The sequence below is a fragment of the Neofelis nebulosa genome, chromosome 13 (genome assembly GCF_028018385.1).
Source record: "Neofelis nebulosa isolate mNeoNeb1 chromosome 13, mNeoNeb1.pri, whole genome shotgun sequence".
Taxonomy (NCBI): domain Eukaryota; kingdom Metazoa; phylum Chordata; class Mammalia; order Carnivora; family Felidae; genus Neofelis; species Neofelis nebulosa.
Window position 1 is genome coordinate 78,214,604 of NC_080794.1, and position 14,464 is coordinate 78,229,067.

The window sequence follows — 14,464 nt, forward strand, 5'->3', positions numbered from 1 at the left end:
GGATGCTCTGGACCCAGTCAAGCTTCCAGATGACTGAGTCTGAATAGGAGACTCCAGGCAAGATCAGCCAAAAGAATTACCCAATTGAGCCCAGGCCAGATTTGTAGACTCATGGGTGAATAAATGGCTTTAGCCACTAAGTTTTGGAGCAGTCTGTTACTTAGCAGTAAATAATTAAAACATTGGTCATTTTACCCGGTATAATTTATTTCTCTGGAATTCAGTTTGCTCATCTGTGGAATGGAGATGATAGGATTTCCCTTACAGAGTTGTTTTGAGAATTTAATGACATAATGTATACAAAGTTTCCAGGGGTGTATCTGACATGTATTTGTTTATACAAGATTTAATTTGTGGAATCCTAAATCTGCCAGGCACTGTGGTGTGACACAGTGATAAGGCACAATCACTCCCTCAAGGCACATATTAAACACTTAAGAATGTTAGTTCCTTTTCCCTCCTGACATAACATTATACGTCGTGGATGCTCCTTGCTAGTTGCATCAAATTCACTACAGTACACAATGGATAAGCTAAATAATATTTTTGTCTCCTGATTCTGTCTCAATTCATTTAGGCACCTACTTTGTAACATCCAAACCACAGTCCTTAAAATATACGGATGGCTTGAAAACTGACTTTCGCTTTAGCAGTGCTGGGGCCCCACCTGCGAGCTGGCACGTCGCTGATGGGTATTAGATGACCTGTCGTGTAGGTTGAGGTCATTGGATTTCAAACCGAAAGATGAGAGGCCTGGTCTGCGGTGAATGCGGATAAAGAACCCAATACAATCTGATGATAAAGAGGTTGAGGAGAGTGTACCTTCACTTTCCTTCTTCCTTCTCTCCCAGCTCCTACTCCTCTGTGTAGAAACACCATCTTGTATCTTTTTACTCAGGCGTTTTGAGTGGCTTTCGGTCTCAGCTTCATTCTCTTCCGCCTCTTTCTTGGATCACTTCCAAATGGCTTCTGCTTTTCCACATCAATGAAACTGCTATTACTAGGGTTCTGACAACCCTCTTTGAACACGTGAACTGGTGGCGAGTGAAATACAGCCTCTGCAGAAGTCTTCACCACTAAAATATCAGATGCCTTGCTGAGAGGAATAAAAACTGGCCCACAGAAGTTTTCCTGTTTGCATCACAGCATTCTAGAGACCAATTGACTGTGGTATCTTGGACAGAAGGATAGGTGAGGGCCTGCTAAAGAGTGACACGGGTCTTTAAGAAACGTATGTGAAAAAATTCCAAAGTGTGTCATGTTTGACTAACAGTCTGCTTCCCAAAAGGAGTCTCTTTGGAGAAACTAAGTAATAATTTTCAAACAACTATTCTCCTCCGTTGCGTAGCTGGAATCATCTAATTAAAACAAATCTCTTTATTTCAGTGTGAATTAATTTGGCTAAGACTCCAATCCTGAGTTAGTTTTTGTTTGTTTATTTTTCTCCTCCCTTAACATTCATATGTATGTACATATTTCACTCTGAGGCACCATCACCAAACGAGAAATGGAAGCCAACATGGCAGACAGAAGATTATCCACATCTGGAATGGCCAAAGTTAGCGGGGGCCTCATATTCCTGACATAAAAATAGGGAGTGTATCACCACATTCCTCGGGCTTAGTTTTTTTCCCAAAATGCTATGCATTTCAAAGTAGACTTTGTGCCCTTCTCCCTTTCCCCCATCACTTGATAGCAGTTGACGTGGATTCTGGGATCAGCCTGCCTAGTCGTGAATCTCAGCTCAGACAGTTATTTTGAACTCGTGGGGAAAACATTTAATCTCTTTCTACTCAGTTTCCTCATGTATAGAGTGAAGATAGCAAAAATAGTACTGATCCCATAGGGTTGTTATTAGGCACAAATAATTTGGGTAAAGCAGTTAAAACAGTGGCCAAAGCAATGATATATTCTTTTTTTAAAAAAACAACCAAACCTATAAATATATGTTGGAAATGCTTTTAAAAGTTTTACATTTTGTTAGATACTGTTCTTTGAAATGGGGAAGTTTATTTGATTTCTAAAATTATATTGTGGGTTTATGTCATTTAAAACTGACTTTTAAGTATAAGAATAGAAGACTTGTTTTCCTTTTTTAAAAGTTAAAATGATGTTTCATTTTGATTGCAAATAAATTCATGCTTTATTAAAAAAAGAAGAAGAAATAAATGTATGTGAGTTTCTGCTGAGAGTTTAAAAGAGAACAGCAATCCCTATCAAAATAACACCAACGTTCTTCACAGAGCTAGAATAAATAATCCCGAAATTTGTATGGAACCAGAAAAGACCCCAAATAGCCAACGGACTCCTGAAAAAGAAAACCAAAGCTGGAGGCATCACAATTCCGGACTTCAGGATGTATTACAAAGCTGTAATCATCAAGACAGTATGGTACTGGCACAAAAACAGACACATAGATCAATGGAACAGAATACAAAACCCAGAAATGGACCCACAAACATATGGCCGACTAATCTTTGACAAAGCAGGAAAGAATATCCAATGAAATAAAGATAGTCTCTTCAGCAAATGGTGTTGGGAAAACTGGACAGTGACATGCAGAAGAATGAACCTGGACCACTTTCTTATACCATACACAACAATAAACTCAAAATGGATGAAAGACCTAAACAAAACAGGAAGCCATCAGAATCCTAGAGGAGAAAACAGGCAACAACCTCTTTGACCTTGGCCACAGCAACTTCTTACTTGACATGTCTCTAGAGCCAAGGGAAACAAAAACAAAAATGAACTCTTGAGACCTCATCAAGATAAAAAGCTTCTGCTCAGGGAAGGAAATAAGCAGCAAAACTAAAAGGCAACTGACAGAATGGGAGAAGATATTTGCAAATGACAGATAAAGGATTTGTATTCAAAATCTATAAAGAACTTATCAAAAACACACACACACCCCCAAAAAAAATAATCCAGTGAAGAAATGGGCAAAAGACATGAATAGACACTTTTCCAAAGGAGACATCCAGATGGCTAACAAACACATGAAAAAATTCTCAACACCACTGATCATCAGGGAAATACAAATCAAAACCACAATGAGATACTACCTCACCCCTGTCAGAATAGCTAAAATTAACAACTCAGGCAACAACAGATATTAGCAAGGATGCAGAGAAAGAGGAACCCTTTTGCACTGCTAGTGGGAATGCAAACCGGTGCAGCTACTCTGGAAAACAGTATGGAGTTTCCTCAAAAAATTAAAAATAGAATTACCTATGACCCAGCAATTGCAGTACTAGGTATATATCCAAAGGATACAGGCGTGCTGTTTTGAAGGGGTGCATGTACCCTAATGTTTATAGCAGCATTATTGACAATAGCCAAAGTACGGAAAGAGCCCAGATGTCTATCGACTAATGAATGGATAAAGAAGTTGTGGTACACAATAGAATATTACGCAGCAATCAAAAGAATGAAATCTTGCCATTTACAACAACATGGATGGAACTAGAGGGTATTGTGCTAAGGGAAGTCAGTCAGAGATAGACAGATATATGACTTCACTCATATGTGGAATTCAAGATACAAAACAGATGAACTTAGGGGAAGGGAAGCAAAAATAATGTAAAAACAGAGAGGGAGATGAACCACAAGAGACACTTAAATACAGAGAACACACTGAGGGTTGCTGCAGGGGTTGTGGGTGGGGGATGGGCTAAATGGGCAAGGGGCATTAAGGAAGACACTTGTTGGTATCATCACTGGGTGTTGTATGTAAGTGATAAATCACTAAATTCTATTCCTGAAATCATTATTATACTACATATCAACTTTGGATGTAAATTTAAAAATAGATAGATAGATAGATAGATAGATAGATAGATAGATAGATAGATAGATAAGTAAATATTTTTAAAAGAGAACAAATCACTCCATGTACCAAAGACTGGGCATCAGGCTAATCCAGATTTCAGCTCATGAGGCCGGGGCAGTTCCCACAGAGCTGCTAGCCTGATCCCCACGGGAGGAGGACACTGACGGAGAAGTTTAGTAGAAACTAGAGTAAATGCGAATGACCTTTTAAAGACAAATTAGTTATGGTGTTGTCATCTTTGTTTTTTTGTGTGTGTGTCGAAGGCAAACTGTTTCTCTAAACTCGCAAAGCCTCCCACCATATGCAAAGTAGTGGGGAGAAACGTATTGGATGGACTGGGGCTTCCAACCCTACAAGTGGAAATATTCTGCACCATTCAAAACTTCCCCAAGGTACGAAGCAGCTTAAATGTATTCTTCACTGTGTCCTGACGCCACTGCATTTATTAGCATTTATTGTCTAAATTGTAGAAAATTAATGTTTTGAAGTTCAGCGTTTGTGAAATATACACACACAATTTGTAGGTAGTTATGTACATAAAGCATGAACCATGCAGTCAAACATGATGCCTTTATTATGTTTAAGTGTCATATTGGTACAGACATGACCTGCTAGCCTGAAGATGATCCAAGATGGAGATGTAGGGCAAAAATAGTTTTAAAATTCTGACATTATTAAGGTGATAAGTTTTGTAAATCTACAGGGATGTTTATGCATAATGTTTTTATATGGATTTACATAGATTCATAGATATGTAGGCCGAACTACATAAAGACAAATTCATTTTAGTAATTTTAATAATTCATTTGAATTGCTACATATTTGTTAGAGATAGGGGCGCCTGGGTGGCGCAGTCGGTTAAGCGTCCGACTTCAGCCAGGTCACGATCTCGCGGTCCGTGAGTTCGAGCCCCGCGTCGGGCTCTGGGCTGATGGCTCAGAGCCTGGAGCCTGTTTCCGATTCTGTGTCTCCCTCTCTCTCTGCCCCTCCCCCGTTCATGCTCTGTCTCTCTCTGTCCCAAAAATAAATAAAAATCGTTGAAAAAAAAAATAATTTTACTACAGTCTCTGGGAGGAAAATAATTATGATTAAAATCTGTATCCTTTTAGTTATTTCCTGGACAGGTAGTGATAAAAATGAAGTTCAATGTAAGGTTTTTATAAGTGTACATTAACCAGGTAATAATTTTAAATGCTCCTTGGAGTTGGGTTCCACACTGTTTCAACAGTTACAAAAATATCTCAAAGAAAATTATATATTCTCGTTTTCCCTTTGAAACTGGTGATAAAGTATCATGCACATTAAAAGCTGGATACGTTCAATTTCTTCCTTTCTGCAAAAGGTAGGGAAAACGTAGAACACACTTATATTATTTTCAGAACATATGTTCAGTGGTGATCTCAACGCACTTTGAAGTCCATGAGAACGCTTTACCCGAGCAGGCTGAGGCGGAGGAAGTGGAAAGGTCTGAGGCCGTCAGCACTGCTGTGCAGTGGGTCAACAAAACCATCACGGAGGAGCTTCGGGGCATAGCCCCCTCCAACCAGGCCGAGGTGGACCAGGTGCTCAGGTAAATCTTCCACTTGCAAACGGAAGCATCCAGTACAAATGTATCTCTTTTCTTTTTCTTTCACCCGCCAATAATATGGGTCTGTTGTATCTAGAGGGTACAGTCAGCAAGTTGATTAAAAGGCATATGCTAAAGGAGCGAAATGCAGCATAAAATACCATTTTTCTTCTGAAAACCTTGTTTTTAAAGTTTTCCTGTGGGAGGCCATGTAAGGCCTTTCAGTCTCTTTCCATGCAAAGGATTCAGGATAAGTTTCAGTAGAACGTTTCTCAGGAAAAGCACGAAGAATCCAGATGATGTCCTGTCCGTCCCCCTATCTCATACGCCATCTTTGAGTGTCTCCTACCCTTTCACGTAGTCACAGTGGGTGATGCTTATAGTCTGCCCCTCAGCCACAGACAAGTCCTCCATGCTTGTCCATAGGTGGACTCTAACATGCGAAAACCAAGGAAGGGTCTGCTGGGGCTGTGTAAGTATTGTCCAACACCCAACTGAGGAAGGGTTAGCGTCACTCTTCCTTTTGGGGAGGTCCGGTGCCACAAGCCTCTTGGCCCAACAAAGGTCAACCGGATTCTGTCTCTCTCTATACTTCACCGCTTGCTTACTTCTACATAATATCACGTTTTAGTTTGCTTCAGAGTTGGATCATAACCTTTGTAAAAAAAATTTTTTTAATGGTTTTTTGGTTTTCTGTTTGTTTTTTTTTCCCTCATCTGCTGAGATCATATTCCTCATTTTCTTTCCCAGTGTAGTTTTTCTCATGCCTTCTATTCTATTCCATTTCTTTTCTCCTGGAATTTTTCTCCCCCAAACCTCCCATCTGGACTGGTTCCTCTCTATCTGCTAACAGAGATGCCATAGGACATCCCTTTATTTTCCCCCTACTTTCTCAATCCTGTATCTTCTTCTTTCTCGACTTGTGGGATGGAAAGTTTTGGAGTTCGTACGTGTGCGGAAATGCCAGCACTTTGCCCTGATGGCTGACAGTTTACCTGAGTATAGATCTCATTTAAAAGCAATTTCTCTCAGCACTTTGAAGGCTCTGTCCCACCAACACCTGGATCATTAATAAGTGGAATGTAATTCTAATTCCCATGTCTTTGCTCTTTGTTGGCTTTTTTCTTTTCCTATGGAAGCTTTGAGCCTCCTCTTATTCTGGGGAAGCTGAAGTTTTATAGAGGTGAACCTAAAGGGGCCTTCCCCAAGTTTTTTTTTTTTTTTTGAACTGTTCACCTTAAGTTCTCCTCCCCACCAAAAAAAGAAAATGAAGTCCTGCCCATTATGCTATATATTTCACTGTCTATTCTTGACTCAATTTTCTTTTGATGGTCATTTACTCAAAAAGAAAATCCAGTAGACCTTAATCAAATTAGATCTTCAATTTTTACCTTAAATATACAAACGACTGGGCTCGTATAATTTTTTTAATGTTTATTTACTTTTTGAGAGAGAGAGATAGAGTGCGAGTGGGGGAGGGGCAGAGAGAGAGGCAGACGCAGAATCTGAAGCAGGCTCCAGGCTCCGAGCTGTCAGCACAGAGCCCAATGCGGGGCTCGAACTCACCAACAGTGAGATCATGACCCGAGCCGAAGCTGGACTCTCAACCGACTGAGCCACCCAGGCACCCCTCAAATAATTTTTAAAACGAACACATACAACCTGCAAACATTTATTTCCAAACATTTATGTATTTCCTTCCAAAAGTAATCTCAGCTCCTCCACACAGTTTTGTTACAACACCATCGTTTGGGGGCCTTGCAAAGTGAAGCTGTGATCTGCTTTTAAGTGACTAAAAAGCAGAGCTAATTATTGACACACATTGAATGGAGGTCAGGTCAGCACCAAAACACGGCCCAAATTATGAGTGGTCTTCATTGTAAAGCCATGTTTTCTTGCCATTAAGGACATTCTTTGAAAGTAAAGTACAAGAAGAGAAGGAGAGAAGACAGCTGGAAAAGGGCCTGGAAGACCAAACAATATCCATCCCTTCACCTCCACCTCCTCCACCCCCAGCAAGAAAAAAAGGACAAAGGCAAGGTCGGTGACTCCTGTTACAGAACCTTCCATAACCACTATGTGAGGAAGAAAGGCTGATGTTTGGACTGCCTTTCCGATCAGAGTCTGCTGCAGACCTAGGCCGGGCTCCCCACCAGGTACCATCCATCCTGCATGTGACTTCCTTGCTTGAAGCTATGATGTCGAGGATCTTAGGCGGTTTTACCCCACCCCACCCTCTGTTTTCTTTGTAAGGAAAAAATACTTCTTCCCCAGAGGTGAGCACTTACCAAAGGAAGCGTACCGGAGGGTGGCGATGCCGGATGGGGAAGAGAAAAGTGGTATGGGGGACCTTCAACTGCCCTGCAAAATATCCATTAGCTCATCAAAAAAGCCACTCCATATTTTAAAGATTAGCAATATCCTTTGATACGGATAACCAACATTTTCTCGGTCCTGTTAATAACATATAAAGAAAAATTGGGGGAGGGGGGTAAACTTTGCTATTTTAAGGCAAATAATCAAAGTTATCATGGCCCTTTGTTCCGTGCTTTCCAACATATTGTGAACTTCAGCCCCTCCAGTGCTGCTGGTATTGTAAACAGAGTTTTATGTCTTTCCTTTTTTTTTTTAAATTTTTTTTTCAACATTTTTTATTTTTATTTATTTTTGGGACAGAGAGAGACAGAGCATGAACGGGGGAGGGGCAGAGAGAGAGGGAGACACAGAATCGGAAACAGGCTCCAGGCTCCGAGCCATCAGCCCAGAGCCTGACGCGGGGCTCGAACTCACGGACCGCGAGATCATGACCTGGCTGAAGTCGGACGCTTAACCGACTGCGCCACCCAGGCGCCCCGAGTTTTATGTCTTTCCAACATGCTCCTTGAGGACATGAATCATGTCTCATTCAACTGAGCACCACCAGCGCCTAGCATGAGCCAAACGCACAAACACCCAATAAATGTGGGTTTCCTTGAAGAAGAAAGCACCAGAACCAGGAGGGGATCAAAGAGAACATGGAGACATGGTTTCTTATTTCCTAGATTCAGATTCTGAGGCCCAGAGAGGGAAGGAGAGTCGCCCAAGGCAAAAGAATCCTATGAAACCAATCTCTTGGGACAGGGAGATAGCCACTGCTGAATTATAGGTAGAGATCAGCATTGGGTGTTTATTTGGCGGTTGCTGTTGACTGACAGAACGTGGAACGTAAGAGAAGTAGGAGGGGACAGGAATTTGCTAAAGATTTACTATGTACTCTGCGCTTACATAGCTTTTTCCACTTATCTTACCTACCCGAGCCAGACCAGCAGCTGGGGGAAGGGCAGAAAGGGCCTTAGCGATTTACAACGGACGGCGTAGCACCTGATCAGGCTGGCTCACTGGGAACAAATGAGAGTAAAAGATGGGTGAGGGTGAGGGTCAGTGGCTGGGTTTGGATGCCACTTCTAAATAATGAGGTGTCTGTTTGGGATTGGCCAGAAAGGTAACCAGTTAGATACATGTGCATGGAGAGACATTCATACAAAAAGCTGGGTACCAAGGAGCTATGGCAGGTGTAGAAAACAAAGGACTTGGAATCCAAAGACTGTCCAGATCCTCTTTATTCACGTTCTATTAGATATTGGGCCAATCTTTTAACCTAAGCCCTTGTTTACTTATATGTGAATGTGGGCTAACAGTATCTACCCCATAAAATTGTTGAAGGAGTTAATATTGAATGTCCTAACATTTCTTTTTTTTTTTTTTTCAACGTTTTTTATTTATTTTTGGGACAGAGAGAGACAGAGCATGAACGGGGGAGGGGCAGAGAGAGAGGGAGACACAGAATCGGAAACAGGCTCCAGGCTCCGAGCCATCAGCCCAGAGCCCGACGCGGGGCTCGAACTCACGAACTGTGAGATCGTGACCTGGCTGAAGTCGGACGCTTAACCGACTGCACCACCCAGGTGCCCCTTAACATTTCTTAAGAGTGGCAAAATCCAGGGCTAAGGATTACTTGAACATCACACAAAAACTTCTTGGGGGTTGAGGTGGAGAGCATTTTCTGTCTAGCCTCGGTTTTCCCCCTTTCTTTATACTGGGCCTTCACATCTATAAGTAAAGCAGTAAAAATAGATAGTTTTATCATAGTCAAACTTCCTACAAAGGAATCTCTTATCACTCTTTTTCCTTCTAGGGAGGACAGATACTCTTACAGAGAAGCCTATCTTGCCTCCAGAACCTGTTGAACCTGTTGAACCTGTCCTCAGTGGCAGCATGGCCATTGGGGCAGTGTCACTAGCTGTGGCCAAAACCAGTGCCATGCTGGACAATAACCCCCTCTACTTAAATATTGCATTACTGAAGCACCCTCAGGTTGGTATCTATTATGTGCCAAGGACCCACGAGTATCTCCATAGCAATGAACCATGTTTCTTGTTTCTCCTTGTTCTTCCCTATTTCAGGAGCAGCCGACAAAGCTAACTATACCTTTGCCAATGGTATCTCTGGTCAGCTGTGGGAAGTCATCGCCCGGGAAGTTGAATTTAATGAAAGAAGTGATTTGTATACCCCATCCTGGATTAACAGCTAAACAAGTACCTTATAGTATATCATACTGCTTTTTCTCAAAAAATATACTCCACCATCGATGAGTCTTTAGTGAGGGTCCCTAAGGTTTATGACACTGAAGGAGAGAGAATTAATTATAAAATGAGAAAAAAAATAGGAAATCAGGGACTTGGGAAGAAAGCAAGACGTCAAAAAAAAGGGGGGGGTGGCACATTTAGGCCACCTTCAATTTCTGGTTCCTTTCAGCACTGACATGTGCCAGTGACTCCCCAAGAAGCCCCAGGTGAGTAACTTGGCAGGCCTTGATAGTGCTGGAAGGTTGTTATTTGGGGGAGTTGAGGCATCTTTATTTACTGGCCGATGCGTTGTGGCAGCAGCGAGAGGAAGCTGGCATTTTCCTCGCAGCCAATTCTGTTCTGTAAGAGCTCCGGGGCCGAGCAGACTGCTGGGCACAAAAGAGAGGTTTGGTGCATGTTTACAGAATGAACGAATCCTAAGTTGCATCTTTCTACTTAGTCGTGTGCTAGCATCTGTCTTGTTCTGCCATGGTCTGAATGAGCCAGTACGCCTCTTTAAATCTTCATGAAATAGCCTACCAGTTAGTCACTGGGAGGAACAAATGTTCATGTTCTATAGCAGATGTTTTCAGAAAAAACATGCAGGATGTTTCATCCCCTCTGGTAATACATTGAGTGATATTTTTTTATCCAAGCTAGTGAAAATCATTAAAAAAAATCTGAAGATAATTTCTTCATGATAAAGAATTCTTTTTTATGAGAATAACCATTATCTCCCAATGTATTGATTGTGGAACACTAGGAATCCATTGCTGGCTCACCATCCATCAGATTATGTTCAGATGCTGGCACCCGAATCTTCCCTGCAGTTAGTATCTGTTGTGCTATTGGGCACCAGAGCAGTTGGCATGCCATTCTATATTTGTCTTCGTATGCAGATCCCACAGTCATTAGACTGTGTTGACTTTTTAAGTGACAGTGGCTTTACACTAATTCAAACACTATCATGCAGAATCCCTGGGTGACCTGTGACATGTACTGCAAAAAGTTTGGTCAAGAGACTGAAAGAGAATGAGGTCCGGGGCGCCTGGGTGGCTTGGTCGGTTAAGAGTCCGACTTTGGGACTTCGGCTCAGGTCATGATCTCACGGCCCGTGAGTTCGAGCCCCGCGTCGGCCTCTGTGCTGACCGCTCAGAGCCTGCAGCCTGTTTCAGATTCTGTGTCTCCCTCTGTCTCTGCCCCTCCCCTGTTCATGCTCTGTCTCTCTCAGTCTCAAAAATAAATAAACGTTGAAAAAAAATTAAAAAAAAAAAAAAAGAATGAGGTCCATTTGATCCAACCAACTGAACCTGTCAATTCTGAACAATGGAGAAAGGATTGTGAGAAGAGTCTCGCTCATTTTCAACCAAATAAAAATTGAGGGCCAAAGATTCACCTTTAATCTTCTGATTTGATAGACCATATCCAATCTACTAACCAGGATACATTGTCAGAGACCCTACAAATATTCAGTTAGAAAGAGCCAGCATGTGGTGTAAGTTTTTCTATTTAAAATTTCTAGACTGCAGTTGTGGAAGATCATGATTATTCTACTTACAGGGTGTGGAGATGCTTCTGGAAATTCAGAAACATATTAACAAAACAATTGAAATGGTATGTAAAGAGGATCTATGGTATGGAATTGATGACAATATATACAAATTATAGTTCATTACAGTTCATTAACTCAGTATTGTTGTGATTGATGTGTGAAATGTATTAATTTGCCTTGGGTTTCCCATAGGAGGCAAACTTCTACATTCCCTCACTGGCTGCGGATCCAGTTTCTAATGGCCTTCAACAATCTCATCAGCTGGCTTTATGCTAAGATCACCCCTTAGGATTTGCAAAGAAAGGATTTGGCCCCTGGGATGTGCGAGGCAGTTTAGTGTAATGGTTAAGGCACAGACTCTTGTGTCTGCTTGGGATCCTGGTGTTGGGCAAACAGGAGCCTTTGGCCAGGCAGCCCTTGAGAGGGAAGCCACAGAAGCCAGACGATGACAGGCAACCATATATATGAGCCACTGGTCGTGCCTGTTTTTGTCTTGTTCACCAGTGTATGTCCCTGCCACGCACATCACTTTGCTTCCTGAGTGTGGTATTTTTACCAGGGGATAGAAAGTTCAGCTGACTCCATCGTGAAGAAAAGAAGTAGGATATCTGTATTTGCATATACTTGGGTGTGAACCATACTGATTCTTGACAAACATACCCCAATTTACAGAGCCTGTGAATGCTGGGTATTAAAAAGCATCCTTTAAAGGCTGAATCCTGGATCTAGAACACTGTCAACACCCTACATTGTGGGTATTGAAAATCACCAATTATCTTTGGAAAGTATCTTTTAATCTCAGATGACATTACACATACCAGATTCATCAGATTTAATGACCTTTGGCTGTTTCCAAAAGTCAAGCCCACCCTGCAGGACAAAGGGTTTGTACCTTAACAACATTCAAACCAATCTAAAAGCAAATCCCACAGTGGTGTTTCTCCTTAAGGGCAAGGAGGGGACTTCATATGAGAGAATAATAACTTATTTACCTGAGTAGAAATACACAGATATGTTATCCACATACCCCATCTATAATGATTGGAGGTACAATGTAAAGAACAAAAGGGAACATGCACTTGAATTCAAAAAAAACGGTTTGGAGATTATCAAAATAGGGAGGGGCTGGTAAGGTCCCTCTGTGTGTGTGTGTGTGTGTGTGTGTGTGTGTGAGCGCACACACGTGTGATTCACAGTGCAACAGGGCCCAGAACAGTGGACGGGCCACAAGACCTAATAATTGCAAGTGACTTATCTTCATCTTCTGTCCCACAGCCGCCTCCTCCAAAAACAGAGACAAAAAAAGGGCATAATGGAAACAAAAGAAGTCAAGTAAGTTTATGTATTTCCTTACCACACTTCAGTATGACACAATTCGTTTATATCCTCTCTGCCCGTGTTCCTCTCCCAGTCACTGAGCTCCAAGACCAGGGCTGACACAAATCGAAACAACACAGTGCTCCTCCTCCAAGAGCGAGAAACCGGCAGAGCCCAGGGCTGGGAGATCTTTCCATCCTCCCTCTCTGGCCACAGGCTGTGGGCCAGCAGTTGTCTGTCCAGCCGACATCTCGGAGGGCGTGGAGAATCATTTATTTATAAGTAACAGGATTGTATTTGGAACCTGATAGGTGAAATGCTGGGGAAGGGGAATTTCTGCTAAGTAGCCAAAAAGCACATGGGCAAGGTCTTCGATCTTCATCTTACCCCTATCAAGTGAGAGAGAAACAAAAGGCACAAAAAGAGAGCCATCTCTTTCATCGCGTCCCGCAAAGTCACCAAAGCACCATATCCAGAACCATGACGGGAGCTCAGATTTTGTCGACGGCGTCAAACAAACAGTTCTTGTCAAGATTGGCCAGGATGGCTGCAAGAGCCTCGGGAAACCATCCGACCTTGATCAGTCAGTGACTCTGGTGATTGTGGGTGCTCTGACAGACACATCTGCTCCATGCCTAACCTTTCGACCATATAGTTAGAATAAGCAATAAGAACCCCGGAGATAATGCAAATGGTCCTAGTTGCTCACCCGGACTAGTAAAGATGGAAAATTAAATCCCTCTTCAAAATTGGGAGAGAGAAGAGAAATGTATGGAAAGATACACCAGAAAGTAAAGTACTTGACAGTTGCATCTGTCGGGATGAACACAACACTCTAAAGTTGGACCTTGTAAGAGCGCTTAGGCGATGATGAACAAGCCACCCGGTATCGATGCTGTTTCCCTCATGCCAGCAGGTTGTCCTCTGTGTTCCGAGAAGCTCAGACCAAGATCGGTCCTCCTGTGATCAGCTTTGCTACTTTCTATTTCTGTTAGAAAAAGCTGAATTGCTCGATTCTAGAGAGGCGGCCATACCCGTGGAGGCATGAACTCTGGAGCTAAACTTCCCGGATTAAAATCTGTTCCAAGTTACTTAGCTCTCTATAAAATGGGATAATAATAGCACTTGCTTCATAGGTTAACGTAAGGAGTAAATGTATTTATGTAAAGCATTTAGAATGGTAGCTGGCATTTAATAAGTGATAAACTCTAAATAAGTCATACTTTTGTAGTTTAGAAGACTCCAACAAAACTCCTCAGTTGATATACAGAAATTTCCCCAACTATTCCTTTGCCAAATAAAAGGCTCCTCTCGCTGACATTAAAAATGTTGGATGGTTCTTATAATTGACTAGTGTTATCATCAGAGAAATGGGATAGTTACACCTAGGTTCGTGCACACACTTGGGTTTGCTCTTGAGTTTGGCACGCACATGCACGCACACACACACACACACACACACACACACACACCCTTCAGAATCACTGATTCTGCTTCAACTATGTTATAATTGGATAGTGGCAATTTATGATGAGGCATATCAGGGCTGACCTTGCAATAGAAACTCATGGCTTTCCCTGGGCTGCTTCAGG

At 42.1% G+C, this 14,464-nt stretch overlaps 1 protein-coding gene across 5 annotated transcripts in view; it reads left to right on the forward strand.

The window, feature by feature from the left end:
- Positions 1–14,464, forward strand: part of ENO4 (enolase 4) — a 29,536-nt gene that overhangs the window by 3,102 nt on the left and 11,970 nt on the right. For 4 of the 5 annotated variants that reach the window (XM_058697895.1, XM_058697893.1, XM_058697892.1 and 1 more), the window contains exons 2-8: positions 4,096–4,224; positions 5,212–5,402; positions 7,306–7,439; positions 9,574–9,752; positions 9,842–9,973; positions 11,564–11,617; positions 12,831–12,887. In XM_058697895.1, the coding sequence (XP_058553878.1) occupies positions 4,096–4,224; positions 5,212–5,402; positions 7,306–7,439; positions 9,574–9,752; positions 9,842–9,973; positions 11,564–11,617; positions 12,831–12,887 (876 nt within the window). The remainder of the gene's footprint in view (positions 1–4,095; positions 4,225–5,211; positions 5,403–7,305; positions 7,440–9,573; positions 9,753–9,841; positions 9,974–11,563; positions 11,618–12,830; positions 12,888–14,464) is intronic. The other variant, XM_058697894.1, reaches the window with a different exon arrangement.